At 43.4% G+C, this 17,034-nt stretch overlaps 1 protein-coding gene across 1 annotated transcript in view; it reads left to right on the top strand.

Annotated features, from left to right (window-relative positions):
- Positions 1-17,034, top strand: part of snd1 (staphylococcal nuclease and tudor domain containing 1) — a 148,659-nt gene that overhangs the window by 41,124 nt on the left and 90,501 nt on the right. Inside the window, exons 12-16 of the mRNA XM_076296249.1 lie at positions 1,661-1,758; positions 2,640-2,750; positions 4,100-4,172; positions 4,399-4,540; positions 16,768-16,877. Of these exons, the coding sequence (XP_076152364.1) occupies positions 1,661-1,758; positions 2,640-2,750; positions 4,100-4,172; positions 4,399-4,540; positions 16,768-16,877 (534 nt within the window). The remainder of the gene's footprint in view (positions 1-1,660; positions 1,759-2,639; positions 2,751-4,099; positions 4,173-4,398; positions 4,541-16,767; positions 16,878-17,034) is intronic.

The following is a 17,034-nucleotide window of genomic DNA, read 5'->3' on the forward strand; positions in this document are numbered from 1 at the left end:
ACTTATTTGTGGCGGCCCACCACAATATCAACATTGACCACCACACAATGATTTTCCTGGAAGTACTAAATTGTGCTTAAATCTGGTTAGAAACATAACCGCGCTGCACTAATTTGTTAAAAACTGTTGCATTCGAGGTAATTCTGCAAACCTACCACCACAAATAGAATTCAATTCTGTGGGAAACACTGGGGTTCACCCACACACACCAAAGTTGGTATAGGCATGTGGAGCTCCCTCAAACGGACATGGGGGGATTGGGGGGGGGTCAAGCCCCCCGGAATGCCACAGGTTGCGGAGCTGTAGATGCTCGGGCCCGCCATCGCCGCTTGTAGCTATATTTTGATACTACGTTTCATTTTAATGGGAAACCGTCTCTGTACAACAGTCCTCTCAGTCCTACTTGTGGTTTTATTCTTCAAAGCGAACATGTGAACCTCTTTTCTTGGTGTCACATTGGAAAGAGCATCACTTAAAAAGCAGGTTTTATCACAGTGATATCCCGGTGCATCATTATGCAGCCTCATGAACGTTATCAGAATCTTGTTATACCTCCCTCTCTAATCCACTCAGTTCTCTTTATATTATATCTTTTTTTTTTTTTTTTGCTCACGTCCATTTCCCTCTATTTCTTCTGTTTCTCTCAATCACCGTTGTCACTATCTCCCGTTCTCCCTATCTGCACAGATTCTGGGACATTTATCCACATTGTGTCTGTCCTTGCCCTTGTCCAGTGCTGTTCTCTCCCAGATTAATGACAGATTTCTCTCTCTCTATCTCTCTCTCTCTCTCTCTCTCTCTCTCTCTCTCTCTCTCTCTCTCTCTCTCTCTCTCTCTCTGTCTCTGTCTCTGTCTCTGTCTCTCTCTCTGTCTCTGTTTCCCCCCCACTCCTTATGTGTCCAACAGATGGGGACTCCTCCCCTCACTATCTCCACCTAGCCTTCTGTCTTTGTTTGCAGTGGCCTGGTGGGAGGATGTGCTAGATTGCTGAATGGTCTGGCTAGACTGGGCCACTGTGTGGCTGGCTGCTCCTGTTTGTTTGCCAGCTGTTAACTCGAGCCCCCTATTCGCCCCCCTGGGGGTGTATACGAAGGCCCTGTGGAAGAGGGGGCATTAATGGCCATTGATTGTGCCCGCAGTAGAGCAGTGTGGGAAATGTCCATCTCCCTCATTCTGCCCGTCCGGTTCCCTCTGGTAGCGCTTAAACACACAGCACTCGTTAATGTATCAGCTCTGAATCATTCTGAAATGCTAAAGCTGCTAAAAACGGCCAGTCTTCCGATCTGTGTCTCCCTGATTGCATGCGTGTGCGTGGGTGTGCGAGTGATGAACAGTTTCCATGTTTGGTCTTGGTTCCTCTAGGGAGATGTACAGTCTAGCGTGACATGATTCACACTGACTGTGGGTGACCTTGAAAAGTAGCCCACAGACAAACAAGCACACACAGCCAGTGCCTACCCAATTTGCTGCGCTATACAATTGAGGGCTAAAGCCCTATTCCTGTATAACAATTTAACATGTTTTTTTATTCTCCATATTTATGGTTGTATCATAATTGTTCACTACACAATCACCAACTTGTGTGTGTGTGTGTTGGAGAGGAAGAAAGATGGAGAATGTGAGTACTGAACAGTGTTTTGGCTTGTTTGCTTTGCTTCAGGTAAATGTTACAGTGGATTACATCAGAGCAGCAACAGAGACGGGCACAGTTCCAGCCTTCCCAGAGCGCACCTGTGCCACTGTAACAATAGGAGGCATGTAAGTACTATTTGTATGATGCATTACACACAAAAACACCCCACTCATGTAACACTGCACCCCTCACCACAGATAAGTTTAGAGAAAGTGATCATTGTATTATCATCCTTTGTATATTGTAACATTGTAATTGTATGCAGTGTTTATAATGTTAAAGTAGAACCCAGTGCAGGGTGTGTGTGTGTGTGTGTGTGTGTGTGTGTGTGTGTGTGTGTGTGTGTGTGTGTGTGTGTGTGTGTGTGTGTGTGTGTGTGTGTGTGTGTGTGTGTGTGTGTGTGTGTGTGTGTGTGTGTGTGTGTGTGTGTGTGTGTGTGTGTGTGTGTGTGTGTGTGTGTGTGTGTGTGTGTGGCCCCAGCAGTAAGTCACTGTCTTGCTCCAACTAATTGCCCATCCTGACTGAGCAGCGTGGTGCATCATGGGTAACAGGTGGTGCATAAACCCCAGGGCCTTACAGAACAGACAGGGTAGCTGGTTGGGCACTTGGCGCTATTTCACCCTGCCATGTCAGCATTGCACTGAACACAATAAGGCAGACTGAGGATGCCAATGCCATGGTGATCTGTACAGTCCACTGTAAACAGAAAAGACAATGAATAGGTTGAATGTGCAGACCTTATATTAAAAATGTTTTATCTATATTACAATATTAGATGAGTGTATTTGAGTGTGTGTGTGTTGGATGGTTCCGTAGTCAGCCTGGACATTGGGGTAGTCAAAATAGATATGGTCTACACCAGATGTTCATCTTGCTTCAATTTGATAATGGTAGAAGAAACATCAAGCACATGGTTACCGAGCAAAACATTTCTCATGCACCACTCAGGCATTTGATCTCTCACTCTTTGGTGTCTTTGTATTTCTCTCTGTCTCCCACTTTGCAGTAACATTGCTGAGGCCCTTGTCAGCAAAGGTCTGGCCACTGTGATTAGGTATCGTCAGGATGATGACCAGCGCTCCTCTCACTATGACGAGCTCCTGGCTGCTGAAGCAAGGTGAGCCGCTGCACACTCACACACTCCACAGGGCATTTTCTCTCAACTTCCAGCTTGATTTTGGTCAAGTGGCTTATGCATTAGCGTGTCACGCAGCCAGGCAGCTACAGCGCTGCTCTCTGTGGGCATACACATACAAAGTGTTGCGCTGTAGCTGCTCTCTGTGGGCATACACATACATACACATACATACACATACAAAGTGTTGCGCTGTAGCTGCTGCTGGCTGTAGCAACTCAAGCTAGGTGAGACAGATTGTTTTCCCGTTTTTTTTTCGTACCGACAGTACTTGGTGACTTTGAGAAATAGACATCTATGTGAAAACTCAAAGGATTTCTCCTTTAATATGGCTGCATTTGTGGCAGTGGGTGCATGAAATATGGTCAAATACCGGAGCTGCAGATGTGTAGATGGAAATGCTGCACTGGTCCACAGAGAGCCATTGCCCTGACCAGATCATATGCAGCTGTAGTCAGACCTGCACTGCACGAGGGATCAGTCATTCCCTGCTGAAAATATCAGTCAGTGCAGCACAGCCTATTAAATTCACCTTTCTCTGTGCTTTGTACATGGATGTAATTATGTGCGGTCATAGTGCAGAGATTAAGGAGGACTTTATGACTGTAATGGCAATAGAGATCCGGTTAGCTGAGGAGAGAGGGAACCCACCCCAGTTCACAATTGACAATTGGGCCTACAATTTCCAACCAGTTTTAAATTGGGTTTGTTCTCTCTCTCTCTCTCTCTCTCTCTCTCTCTCTCTCTCTCTCTCTCTCTCTCTCTCTCTCTGTCTCTCTCTGTCTCTCTCTCTCTCTATCTCTCTGTCTGTCTCTCTCTCTCTCTCTCTCTCTCTCTCTCTCTCTCTCTTTGTCTGTCTCTCTCTCTCTCTCTCTCTCTCTCTCTCTCTGTCTGTCTGTCTCTCTCTCTCTCTCTCTCTCTCTCTCTCTCTCTCTGTGCTTTGTCTCTGCCTCACTAATCCACGGTCATTGTCATTGTCTTTCCTGTTCCACTGTAGATGTGGTGGGGGTGAAGTATACGAGGTCTGATTTTATTTTCAGTGGCGAATGCTGGTTGTTATCCAGCACCCCCTGAATAATAATGCCTGTTCTCAGAACAGCTCACCCCCCCCCCCCCCCACACAATAATTGGGGGGGGGGGGGTGTGTCTGTGTTGGTGTAAATAAAGTTACTTTTTTCCTCCGCATGTAAACAAGTAAAGTGTTGCAGTGTAGTGTATGCAATGTGAAATCCTCTGTGAATTTTCTTCAGTAGTCAGCTGACCTTTTCCTGCAGCACCTACCTAGTTTTCAGTATATGTGGGCTGAACAGTTGCCGCATGATTGATTGCAGAGCCATCAAGAATGCTAAAGGACTGCACAGCAAGAAGGAGGTCCCCATCCACAGAGTGGCTGACATTTCTGGGGTGAGTAAAGGGCTATTTGTGTGTCTGTGGATTCACTTTTCCCTTCTGTAACGCATCTCACACCTTAAAGCAGGTTAGTGCGCTGGCTCCAAGGCTGGCTAACTTGTGTGTGTGTGTGTGTGTGTGTGTGTGTGTGTGTGTGTGTGTGTGTGTGTGTGTGTGTGTGTGTGTGTGTGTGTGTGTATATTTATTTATTTATTTTTCCCCTTCTCCTTGCTTCCCTTAGGAGACACAGAAGGCCAAACAGTTCCTTCCATTCCTGCAGCGCGCTGGTCGCTCTGAGGCTGTGGTGGAGTATGTCTTCAGTGGCTCACGCCTCAAACTCTACATGCCCAAAGAGACCTGTCTCATCACCTTCCTGTTGGCTGGTCAGCAACACATCATACACAATTTCACTACTGTTCCAGGAATGAATTTCTTTTTCATTAGAAAGCTTATAGGGTTTAATTTACATCAACATCGCTGCCATCTTGCTCAGCAATGTCTAAATATATCCTGTTTGTCATATTGTGCCCTACCACAAGTTTCACATTGAGTAAGTTCGCACTGTGTTGTTGCTACGAAGCAATTACTATGTTGCTACTTTTGTTCTAACTGAATTGGGGCCCCTCATAGGAATAGGTCTTCCTCTAAGAGCTGGGTAATATGATTGATGCTGATCTATATCATCTGACTTTAATCTTTCACATTATAATACTCCGTCATACTCTGTACTGCTGCTAGTGTTCTTTAAGTCAGCTTGGTTACCGTTATGGCTGATTGCAAATAGCAACTTTTGCATGACATGGTTGCTTGAATTTTGTGTCAGATTGTGTGTAAATGCCAGGTTTGATTTATAGTTAGGGTTTTTGGAAGAGCTGTTGCTTCCTGTTAAATAGCAGTTAATTTATCTGTATTTGCATAGTGGTTAACCATGATTGTTTTGCATTAACCGCAACTTGATCTGTTGTGACTGATCGTCATTGTACGGTAGTCGGTGAGATTATTTTGGTATTTTAGGCCTTATTTTGTTGGAAAGGAAACTGGAAAAGAAATGGGCCTTTCTGTGTGGTGTTCATATTTGAGTGACTTCCTGTTGGCATCTGCTGTGGCAGCTTGCTGTTGGAGCTGTCTGATGTACCGGCTGTTTAGCATTGAAAATAGCCCCCCAGCTGATGCAAGCATTTTCCAGTATTCTTCATGTAGACATCTGAGGACATCTCACATCACTCCCAGACGTTTCCTCTCACTTCCAGATGCTGACAAGCAAGTGGTGTGAGTGTTTTGGAGACCTCTTCGCCCCCACAGCTGGCTTGTGTGCTTAATGTGGTTTGTGGTGAGAGGATCAATCTGAACTGGGTTTGAAAGGTCATGGCCTCTTAACGGTGTGGACCAGAAATGCTGTTTTTGAAGTGGCATTCACTGTGAGTGGTGCAGGTGTCTGTGACCTTGGGTGTTGAACATGGTCATACTGGGCTAGGTGTGTTGTGGCCCAGGTATGCAGAGAAAATGGAGCTAAATATTAACTTTTGTTCAGTGAGTCTGTGAGTCGGCTTGTTGCCTAGGGGCGCAACAATGCAGTGATATGTATCGATGCATCGACCACAAACAATGTGGTTGCATCGATGTGACTTATTAAGCATCGATACATGTTTATTTTCGCACCATGCGGCATGCAGGCTTGTTGTAGTGCACCTTACATTTGAGAGTTTACACATCTGCCTTATTTCTAATCACTGTCTGAGTAGTGGCAGAACTTTTGTAGCAAAAGAGCAGACAGCTGCAGTAGATGTAGCCTGTGGCCCTGATGGCAGCTAAGAGAATACACTCACTCTGTTGATGGGCAGCACTCTCAGTTGAGCTTGAGCTTGAAGCTTGAACACTCTTGGGGACAGCTGACGCTGGGCGTCTGACTGTGGTCATCCAGAATCATACAATAATAAAATTATCCCACCTATGAGCCCACCAGTAACGAAGTTCGATATACACAAATATCAATAGCCATCAACATAACATACTGTAACAACTGACAACATTTATTTAAATGTAGTAAGCCTATCTAATGTTATGTGGGAATTGGAAGAAAATGAGTGAAAGCAATTCCTTACTTTGACCAGGCGAGTGCGTGTGTTACCGATAGGACAAATCGGCACTGTCCATCAACAAAAACAGCATGGAGTTGGAACGTAATTTAATGTCATGTAAAGGGGCAGCGATCACTCAGGACATAGGCCTACTGTACACCACAACTGAGAGTGAGAGTTGGAATAGCCTAGGATACAAAACACTGCATTTGAAAGACGACAGTGTGTATAGACTAAAGATTCTAGAGCGGAGCTCTATTCTAGAATCTTTGGTATAGACCCTTTCAAGAGTTCCATTATCAGCATCATAATTGGCCCCACAAGGCTTCCGTTTTAACATTCCATCAGAGAGGGTTAAAGCTGTTTTTATTGTTGAAAGGGTCTTCATGATGGTATGACCACACAAATCTAGTTAAAACCGCAATCTGGTTTCTGCCTGAAATTGCACAGTGCCTGCTTCAGAGGCCACTGCTTCAACCTAGTTTAGCCTATAATCAAATGCTTGACCTCTTTGGAAAGCTGAGACATTGTAGTTTCTTGGGAAACAATCAGCATAACTGTGTGATGTACTGAAACAGAGGCTAGAATCTTTTTTTTCTTTCTGCCGGATTACAAGCATCTCTGAACTGACCAAATTTTAAGCCCTCTAGGTCACTTGATATGACTTAGAAACACAACTGAGCCCTAGCACCGGGTCCTGTGAAGCTGTGTGTAAAAATGGAGATCAATATAGAATGTAAAATATGAGTATTTTAGACCATTATTTGTAAAGGTATGCTCATGCGTTTTGTAAAATACCCTATGGAAACTCCCCATAGGACTTTTGGGTGCCCGCAGGCTGACTGCATATAAACCCCTTTGTGTAGAAGCATAATCTTGGTCTCAAATGAAAGGTAACACATGAAGTTTCATGCTTGCATTTGGATTGTATGTCAGGGGTTCTAGTATGGGAACCTAAAGTATAAATTCAGTTTAATGGTGTCATAAACAGATGGGGACCGTCTTCTGATGAACTCCTTCAGTTAGATTAAGTGAGACAGAAGTTTTTTTAGAATATATGTGAAGGGCAAGTTGCTGGTTTGAGCATCCTCCCCCGCTATTTCTCTATCACTCAGACACTCTGTCTGCTTGTATGAATAATGGGTGGGTATTTACTGTGGTCGGAGTGATGCGGACTTCATTTACTCTCCATGTAATAGAGGCCTTTACATCTCTGTATCACAGCATCATTATCTGCTGGGCTGAGCAAACAGTGTTCGCATCTTCATCCATTCCCTACAGTGCACCATATATTTATAATGGCATCAGTGCAGCTTAATTATGCATGTCTGCTATTGTGGATATTTCAATTAATTTGATAATTTGTTTTTAATGTCCCCCCTTGTTTTGTTATTGTGTTTTTCATGGCATTTTAGGCTCACACTTTGTGCTTGGAGATTGTGTGCATCTTTGGTGGCTTGCCATTATCTGCTGATAATATTGTGCCTAAGGACTGTTTCTCACATGTTTCCCTGTTTGTGTTCCTTTATAGGCCTAAATATGTTATGTTATATTCAGTCATAAATATGAAAGTATCTACTGTACATTAATGGTCTATCCTGGCATGCACCTGATGAGCATCCTCTTTATGAAGTGTTTCTTTAGGAGATTGCTCTTCTGCTTGATGCAGTGTTCTCCCTCCATTGTTGATCTATTAGTCTGAAATTAATAGTGATTGATACAAATGGCCCCATTCTGGTTTTAATCAGAAACATTTTGGTCTGGCTTCTCCTAATTCTAGCATCCCACTCCAAAGGTCCTTAGTGAGATTTGGCCCATATAAGTGAGCCCATGCCAAATTGTGTGTGTTTGTGTCAATAAGACCCTTCACAGGGTATATATGGCTCTTATTGCAGCTGTGTGTTATCATCCTTGCAGTCGTCCTCTCAGTGTCTTCATATTGCCTTTCACATTCTTTCCCCCCGTCCCACTTTTGTGTCTTGTCCTGCTTTGTCTCTTTGTCAAAGTTATCTGCTCGTGTTTTGTGTAGGCACCTTGTACAGTATTTAGGCTTTTTGGATAAGATGAGGGCAGAGCAAAGCTTAACTCTCACTACACGACTGACCCAGCGAGCATGTGGATGGACCTATCCAGTTACCATCAGTCAGCTTAGTCTGTGTCTACAGAGAATGTGGAGTGAAGAATAGAATCTGTCCGAATTGGGGTGAGTGTGACCGAGTACTGAAATGGCATTGCTCATTCTTTCAGTCGTAAGGCCTAGGTATATATTATTTGTAGATAACATACAAGAAACTGTATTACATACAAGAAACTGTAGATAGGTTTAAAGGTTAAAATCTTTCTCAGCTGAATTGCTAACATAGTATTCATTGCAGCAAGAAGGTGGACATAACGTTATCATGTGAAACAGCATGATCTGATGTCTGAATATGCTGCTTTCCTGTATGTGACAATGTTTTGGCTAAAAAACTAATTCTGAATTCACATCCAATTTAAATAATTACCACCTTCCCTCAACTCTCCATCCCCACACGATTGCTCATATCAACTATATTGTATTGATAGCGTTGGGCTCATAGGGTTAAAGACTCCTCCACAACACCCCATGTGAACAATAAAAAAAACACTATTCTCATGTAAAACTTGTATGTTTTAATAAGTTTTATTAAAACTAATGATGGATGGGGTGGACTCCCAGTAGGAATTAGGCTAGTAGGACTCATCTAGACCACCACCAATATTTACTGAGTTACAGACATGGACTGAAATAAAGTACATTTTATCAAAATCAACTCTCTTACAACTGACTTCATCACAACCACTTCTGGATTAAAAAAGATGACTCCAAAAGATTCTCATTAACTCCAGATAGAAATGATAACCAATGTTTAAGGTGAAATTGGGCAGCCGTGGCCCACTGGTTAGCACTCTGGACTTGTAACCGGAGGGTTGCCGGTTCGAGCCCCGACCAGTGGGCCGCTTGAGCAAGGCACCCAACCCCTCACTGCTCCCCGAGCGCCGCCGTTGAAGCAGGCAGCTCACTGCACCGGGATTAGTGTGTGCTTCACCTCACTGTGTGTTCACTGTGTGCTGTTTGTGTTTCACTAATTCACCGGTTAAATGCAGAGACCAAATTTCCCTCACGAGATCAAAAAAGTATATATACTATACTTAAATCCCACAAATCTCCAATTGACTTAAATGGGCTAGTGCTTTCCTTACATTCTGGACTATTTGTGTTTAACAGGCTGATTGAATCTTTTCATTTTTGCCAGTGGACTGCCGTGGTAGGTTGAATTGGTCAAAGTCAAAGTCTGCTTTATTGTCAATTTCTTCACATGTCAAGACATACAAAGAGATCGAAATTACGTTTCCCACTATCCCACGGTGGAGACAAGACATTTTACCAATTAGGTCCACAGACAAAACATAACATTCAATTAAACAATATAAAAAGTAAATAAGAAGGCACATACAATGAAGAAATAAGAGCAGCAAAAAATGGGTTGAAATTGTGCATACAGTAGACAGTCAATATAATAGTGCAAAAGTCAGGCCAATAAATGGCTGAGGTAGTTCTGTTTGACCTAAGTATGCAAGTGGCATAGTGGTGCAAGTTATGTAAGAGCAGCAGAAGTGTGTTCAGAAGTGTTTTCAGGACACAGGACAACAACAACAAGTTGCAAAGTGTGCAAGTGTACAAGTGGAGTAGTGCAAGTGGAGTAGTGCAAGGCAGCCATTGTGGGTCCAAAAGTCCAGGATGTTATGTGGCTGAGGGTGGAGGGGGGAGAAAGGGGAGAGAGTTCAGCATCCTAACAGCCTGGTCACATAAATTAGTTATTTTTTTGGCTTTGATTTGCAGTTCTACTGTAGAATAAAACACTGTCTACCAAAAGATCCGATGATGTGTGGATCACAGCTGTTCTTCCTCATTTCCCCTCTCTTTCCTGTTAATATATGAATGGGTTGGAGAACTAGCTCAACAACACTGAACTGAATGCCAGGAGGCACTGGGGAGCAGCATTTCCTTATTGTGTGTGTGTGTGTGTGTGTGTGTGTGTGTGTGTGTGTGTGTGTGTGTGTGTGTGTGTGTGTGTGTGTGTGTGTGTGTGTGTGTGTGTGTGTGTGTGTGTGTGTGTGTGTGTGTGTGTGTGTGTGTGTGTGTGTGTGTGTGTGTGTGTGTGTGTGTGTGTGTGTGTGTGTGTGTGTGTGTGTGTGTGTGTGTGTGTGTGTGTGTGTAAGAGAGAGATGGGTGCTGTGCTGTGCCAAGCAGGCCATAGACTAAAGTGCCCCTAAAAGGTGAGTCTAGCCTGTAGTGGTCCAATCTGTTTCCATAGCTATGTGCTCTGTTTCTCTTGCTGCTCTCTGCTTTGTCTGAGTAAGAGAAAGATACTGAGCATAGGCTTTTAGATAAATTTAGCATGAGGAATAGTTGATGGATAGGGTTTCTCTTACCATTAGCTGAGATAAATGACATTCCTCATAGAGCAAGGATCAGGGATAGTGGGCACGCACATGAGTCAGTGTTGTGAATGTGGTGAATCTATCTCTCTCTCCCTCCCTCTCCCCTCCTTTCTATCTCCCTCCCTCCCTCCCTCTCTTCTCTCTCTCTCTCCCATCCTCCCTCTCTCCCTCCTCCCTCTCTTTTCTCTCTCTCTCTTTTCTCTCCCTCTCTCTCCTATCCTCCCTCTTTGCTCTCTCTCCCATCCTCTCTCTCCCCCTCTCTCTCTCTCTCTCTCTCTTTTCTCTCTCTCTTTTCTCTCCCTCTCTCTCCTATCCTCCCTCTTTGCTCTCTCTCCCATCCTCTCTCTCCCCCTCTCTCTCTCTCTCTCTCTCTCTCTCCCCCTCCCTCTCTCTCTCTCTCTCTCTCTCTCTCTCGGTCTCTCTCTCCCCCTCCCTCTCTGGCTGCTGCAGTGCACCTTATGTTGATGCTCTGCATTCCTGGAAAAGCAGAGTTGGTCTGAGTGCTGCTTTGCTGCAGCCATGCAGCTCACTGCGTTGGTTGTTCTCTTCCACTGCTTTTGTCTACCCGAGAGAACACAAAAATATTTCCTCTCAATTTTACTTTTGTGGATAAGGCTATCTGTTCCTTTTCAGAAGCCTCTAAAATGTTAATGAATTATGGTATGTAGAAATGATCTGTCCTCTGCCTTTGTCTTTTTCAGAAACTAGTCTCTTTCTATTTACTGATTCTTGACAAAAAGGACCAAACATGTGTAGCAGTTGTAATTGCTATCAGGTTTAATGATTCACTTATTTTTCATCGTAAATGCTATGAAGGATTAATAATATAATATTATATTATATTATAAATAATACAATGTAATGTAAAATTGATATTGTTCATTTTAGTGAATGTATTATGTAAAATGGCTAAAAAAGAGACTTTTTCAACAACACACATTAAAACATAAGCAAGTGTAAGCAAGATTGCCAGACCCTTAAATGTAGAATTTCCTGTTAATATTTACATTTCACTCAAATCAATCAGAACTCCTAGTTAAATTGTATTTTATATCCCATCTATGAGGAAGGCTTGAAACACACCACAAACATTCCTCATACCCAGTACATGTTTGGGTCGGAGGGATTGCAAATGTTTTTCCCCACACAGTGTAGTCATTTTAGCTTGCATAAAACACAGCACAGACTGCACTTTTGTTGCAGGTAGCACAGATGCTTTTGAGTTCAAGAGTGCAGCACGCACATCCAAGTAGTTGAGTACTGGGTGCTGGACAGGAAGGCACAAGCAAGTAGAAGAACGTTGAGTCCGCACACCAGAAGCTGCTCCTTAGCGTTTTTTATTTGTAGACTATATCACCACATGTGACGTTTCGGGCCCCAGCCCATGTCTGATGAAGGGCTGGTGATTTGTCCAGCAGTTATTTCAGGCCAGTGGTGAGCTAGGGTGAGGAGGTGGGGGAGACGAGCAGTGTTTTATCGGCATCGCTCACCAGCATCACAGATCTCCAAACAGGCCACACATCAGGCCAGAGGTGTGTGTGTGTCGGTGTGTGTGTGTGTCCGTGTCCATACCTCTGTGTGTGTGTGACTATATTTGTATGTGTGTTTGTGTTATAGGGTAGGATAAAGGAATCAAGTGATAAGTCAGAGAATTATGGGAGGATAAGAAGTGGGAAGAGACTACCTGAATTCCCCCTGCAGAGATGTACCATGCTTAAACGCTGTAAAGCCCTATGCAGTCTCCTACACTGTCTCTAAGCCCTATGCAGTCTCCTACATTAAGAAACATTTAGATTTGCATGTTTGTGGATGTTTACAAGAGAGGGCGATCGTCACAAAGCTGGAGCATCAGTGAATGTTGTAGTCATTAGTGTAGAATCGAGAGCAGTCATGCCTACGGCCTAATCTTCATAGCATCAAACTGGCCCATCCTAAGCACTCGGCTCCCCTACCCACCTCTTCCTTACGCCTTTTCTCACTCTTTCCATATAGATGTGCTGACGGGCAGTTTGCGTACAGAGCAACGGGGAGTCATATCTCTCCTGTTCTGCAGCTAAACTGAAGTGTGCTCCTCTCCTCCTCACCAACCCTCATCTTGCTCTCATGCCTTTAGATGAGGGGGAGAGAGGAGAGGTAGAGGAGAGGGCCCTGTTAGAGTGAGTGCATGTTGCAATCTCTCCCCATCATGAGTCATTGCCGAGTCTTGTGGAGCTGGAACTGTGGCTTGCGCGAGGGCGTCTCTATTCAGACCCTGTGCCCCCTCGCCCATATATTTAGATCTGTGCCGTTATGTGCCAGCTTGTCCTATTTCTAATGCCTGTCAGTTACTTCACAGCTTTACCGCTGGCAGTCCTCAATACATTCTATCAAAAAGTTGAGCTGAACAGAAAGCTTCTTCCTCCAACTGTCTGCATGTTCTAGGTGGACTTGAAGTGCAACATTTTTTCAGTTTTCAGTTTTACCACAGCCTGGTTATTTGTTGGAACACACCTTATCTATTAAGCAATGCAGCACAGATATTTGGCAAAGTTGGCAATTTACGTATGCTTTATGCGTGGGCATTGACTAGTACATTAAATTCAGTGGGCTATCATGCTTGAGTTGCCTTGATAATGGAGTGACCTTAGTAAATCTCATCATTGGATGGGGCACCACGGAATGTGAAGTGTTTGAGAGCTTGAAGATTGTACTTAAAGGTGTAGAGGATTAAATTAAGTGATTTTGTCCTTAGAGTTCAAGAGCAATGAATGACAGAATTTCCTGTTAAGTGAAGACATTTTAATGTGATAGGGTCTGGGGAGTTTGATTTCAAACAACGGTACCCATTATCAGGTAAGGCCTACAAAAAAAAACATTTTAGTTCCATTCCTGCTGTTACCCACGGGGCAGCCGTGGCCTACTGGTTAGCGCTTCGGACTTGTAACCGGAGGGTTGCCGGTTCGAACCCTGACCAGTAGGCACAGCTGAAGTGCCCTTGAGCAAGGCACCTAACCCCTCACTGCTCCTCGAGCGCCGCTGTTGTTGCAGGCAGCTCACTGCGCCGGGATTAGTGTCAAGTGTGTGTTCACTGTGTGCTAAGTGTGTTTCACTAATTCACGGATTGGGATAAATGCAGAGACCAAATTTCCCTCACGGGATCAAAAGAGTATGTGTATATATATATATATATATACATATATATATATACACATACTCATATATATATATATGAGATATATATCATCATTAGAATTTGTGATTTTGTAGTGCTTTATTGGACTTGGCTGGAAAAAAACTCCTACAGCAGTGTTGCGCGGTCTGCCCGAAATTAAGCGGTCGTCCGCGGATGACCGCGGTCACCCGCGGTTATGAGTCATAAACAAAATATTTTAATGATATTCGGGTCATTTGCGGGCGGGTCAGTTAAAATAAATTAAATATATATTTTCTACAAATAGGCCTACTTAAAATATCACGAGAAAGCTAGCATCAATACAGTAAAGCATCAATACAGTAAAGTCAACAGTAAAGAAGCAAGACGCGAGTTAAAATAATAAAGACACCCCTTCAGGAAAAGCGATATAGGCTATGGTTATGGTCTAGGCCTACTTCTTGCGAAGCCATTTAAAAGTATGACAGCCAAAACGGGCAGCCTGCAGGAATAAATGTTATGGCACAGACTACACAGCCATATCTACCGGTATGTATAGGTTCGCGCATGCATAAAAGTTACCTTAGTTCGTTGTGTTTGTGACTTTAAACAGTGGATGTGCTTTAGTAAAGCTTTGTGTTTCATTCAGCATTATAAACCAGTTCTTACGCTAACGTTTTGACCAGCAATGTATCTCTCTTGCCTACCTCGCCTCACCATTTCTGTTTTCGAAAGAAAGATGTATGTCCATGGCCTTCAAATCTTATCCTAGTGTTCTTATCCTTTGTGCGTTGCGTGCGTGCTTGCGCTCTTATTCTCATTCTTTCTCCTGCGCAAACATTATGTCCTGCATGCTTACTGCGTGTAGTTCTACTGCATCAAGTTTCGTAAATAAATTAGTTTGTTTTTACAGAAATGGCCTACTGTCACACTGCATGCAGCCTATAACCAAAAGCACACATTTTGTAAATAAGCGGGTCGGATCGCGGGTCGGGTTTAATTTTGTCCTAATTAATATTCGCGGTCCGAGTTGCGGTCGGGTTGATTAAAATATCGGGCGACCGCGGGCCGCTTGTGACCAAACCCGCGCAACACTGTCCTACAGGTATATGCCATTAGGGTAGACTTGACTTAATAAAAAGTCAATCAGTTCCTTTTGTAGTGCCTGGTGTCAAGTGACAGGGATTCAAAACTGTTTTCCGTCTTATTCAGTTCTACATAGGCCTATGGAATATGCACTATGTGCGCATGAATTTGGTCACTGTTTCTAATCTCTTGGGTAGCCCTCTTTCCCCCATGAGCCTTCCTGCCCCCTGTCTCGTGTAGAACGTGCCTGGCCAGATTGGCCTTGCTAACCCAATCCCAGTGTCTAAAAATACTCCCAACATGGTTGCGGCAAAGCACTTCCTGCTTTGTGTGGCCCAGATGCTCCAAGCAATTTAAATGCTAATCTGGGAGTATTTACGGACTATTAAAAGGTAATTGAGTTGTTTCATTTGTCTAGGCAACACAGTGCAGATTAAAAAATAAGTGTTTTTTTTTTTTTTTTTTGAGTGTTGTCTGCAGGCAACCTTGTGTGTGCGCATGCACATGCTTGCGCATATCCTTTAGTGAAGTAGGCTTGTTTTCCTGCAAACACAACTATCCTCTACCAAGATAGATCTTTTGCATGCAAGCACCCTTTCTTCTTCTTTTCTGATGATCCTGTCAAGTGTGCTGTAGATAATTCTCTAGATCCCCATGTGGTGGTGTGATGTATGCATCAGTTGGTCCCGGTGTTTAGAGTCGATTCTTTGTGGAAGAGTTCACCTGATAAATGAAGACTAATGTGGCTTTGTTAGGGGGAGGTTAAAAGGTACTCACCTCCAAACCAGGCTATGGCTTGCTCTGCATAAATTGATCACCTTTTCTGCTCCCATTGTGCAAACTGTGCTGGATAGAATCTGTGTGTGTGTGTGTGTGTGTGTGCGTGTGTGCAGGTATTAAAAGAGGGCTCAGTGACAACTTGAACATTCTGACCTCCTATCTCAGAAGTCAAACTTTTTTAACATTTGAAAAACAAATGGAAGACACTGGTGAGGTGTTTTTGTCCCTGAAAGCAATCCTTCTGGCATCTTTAAAGAGGTGTGCAAAACTCACGACATAGAAAGTGCATCTCTTATCATGAGGGGTTCCAAAGCTTTCTGAAGTTTGAGGAGCATTTGGAGTAAAAATAAAGGGTTGCCTCTCCTTATTACCTATTACATATTACACCCACACTCATTTGATTTTATTGTTGCAGGCCATAGCCCACATGTCAGTTTGCACAGTTAGAGTTAGAGTTCATTTGTAATTTGTTTATAAACTGAATAATTTAAATATGTAGTTTGTGTTTTATTGCCATTTAATATTAAGGCGGTGTTCACAATGACACGTTTTTCACCTCCAGGCGCTGAAATTAATTTTTTTCCCTATGGAATGGAGCAACGGTCCATTGCAGCGCGCCTTGCATTTATAAAAAGGGAGTAAGAAAAAAAAAAAAAGCGAGGCTTCTAAAAACACGAGGCGCTCAAAGTTAAAATTAGTTTAACTTTTGAGGTTGCATTTTTTTTCAACAATGAGTTGTTGCTAAGCTGCCTGCCTTAGCTAAGTCAGGGAGCTAGCAATTTAGCTAAATCTAACATATAATCGCAGCAACATGTACAAAATCAATGTCTACCTTGCATGTTTTTAACATTCACTTATTCGGAATACTCACGTTCTGAAGGTGAAAAAAGTGGACGTGAACTGTGAACGCCACTTAAGGCAATATATGGCTGATTAAAACATGGTATTCTGTAGTGAACCTTTGTAGTGTTGCATGTGGTCATTTTGCTTTACTGATCTTGGTGCTCCTGAAACTGGTTGCTGAGCAATGGGATTTGCTGACGCAGTGTGACACTCTCTTATTTTTATTTAGGTATTGAGTGTCCTCGTGGCTCCAGGAACATTCCAGGCGGTATTCAGGTAGCAGAGCCATTCAGTGAAGAGGCCATGCTGTTCACCAAAGAGCTGGTCCTACAGAGAGAGGTAAGGCAAAGGTGTATGTTGATGGTATGGAATTGGACACCCATTTCCATTCCATTTTTCTTGTCTAATGTTGCTACAGTCAAGTCTAAAAAAAAGCCAAACACACACACACACACACCGTACTACATCAGTGACCACCTCAGATACTCACTCTGCT

The sequence above is a fragment of the Alosa pseudoharengus genome, unplaced genomic scaffold (genome assembly GCF_046254945.1).
Source record: "Alosa pseudoharengus isolate Yale_2024_CS ecotype anadromous, Long Island Sound unplaced genomic scaffold, YU_APseudo_1.1 YU_APseudo_1.1_scf_20, whole genome shotgun sequence".
Classification (NCBI taxonomy): domain Eukaryota; kingdom Metazoa; phylum Chordata; class Actinopteri; order Clupeiformes; family Clupeidae; genus Alosa; species Alosa pseudoharengus.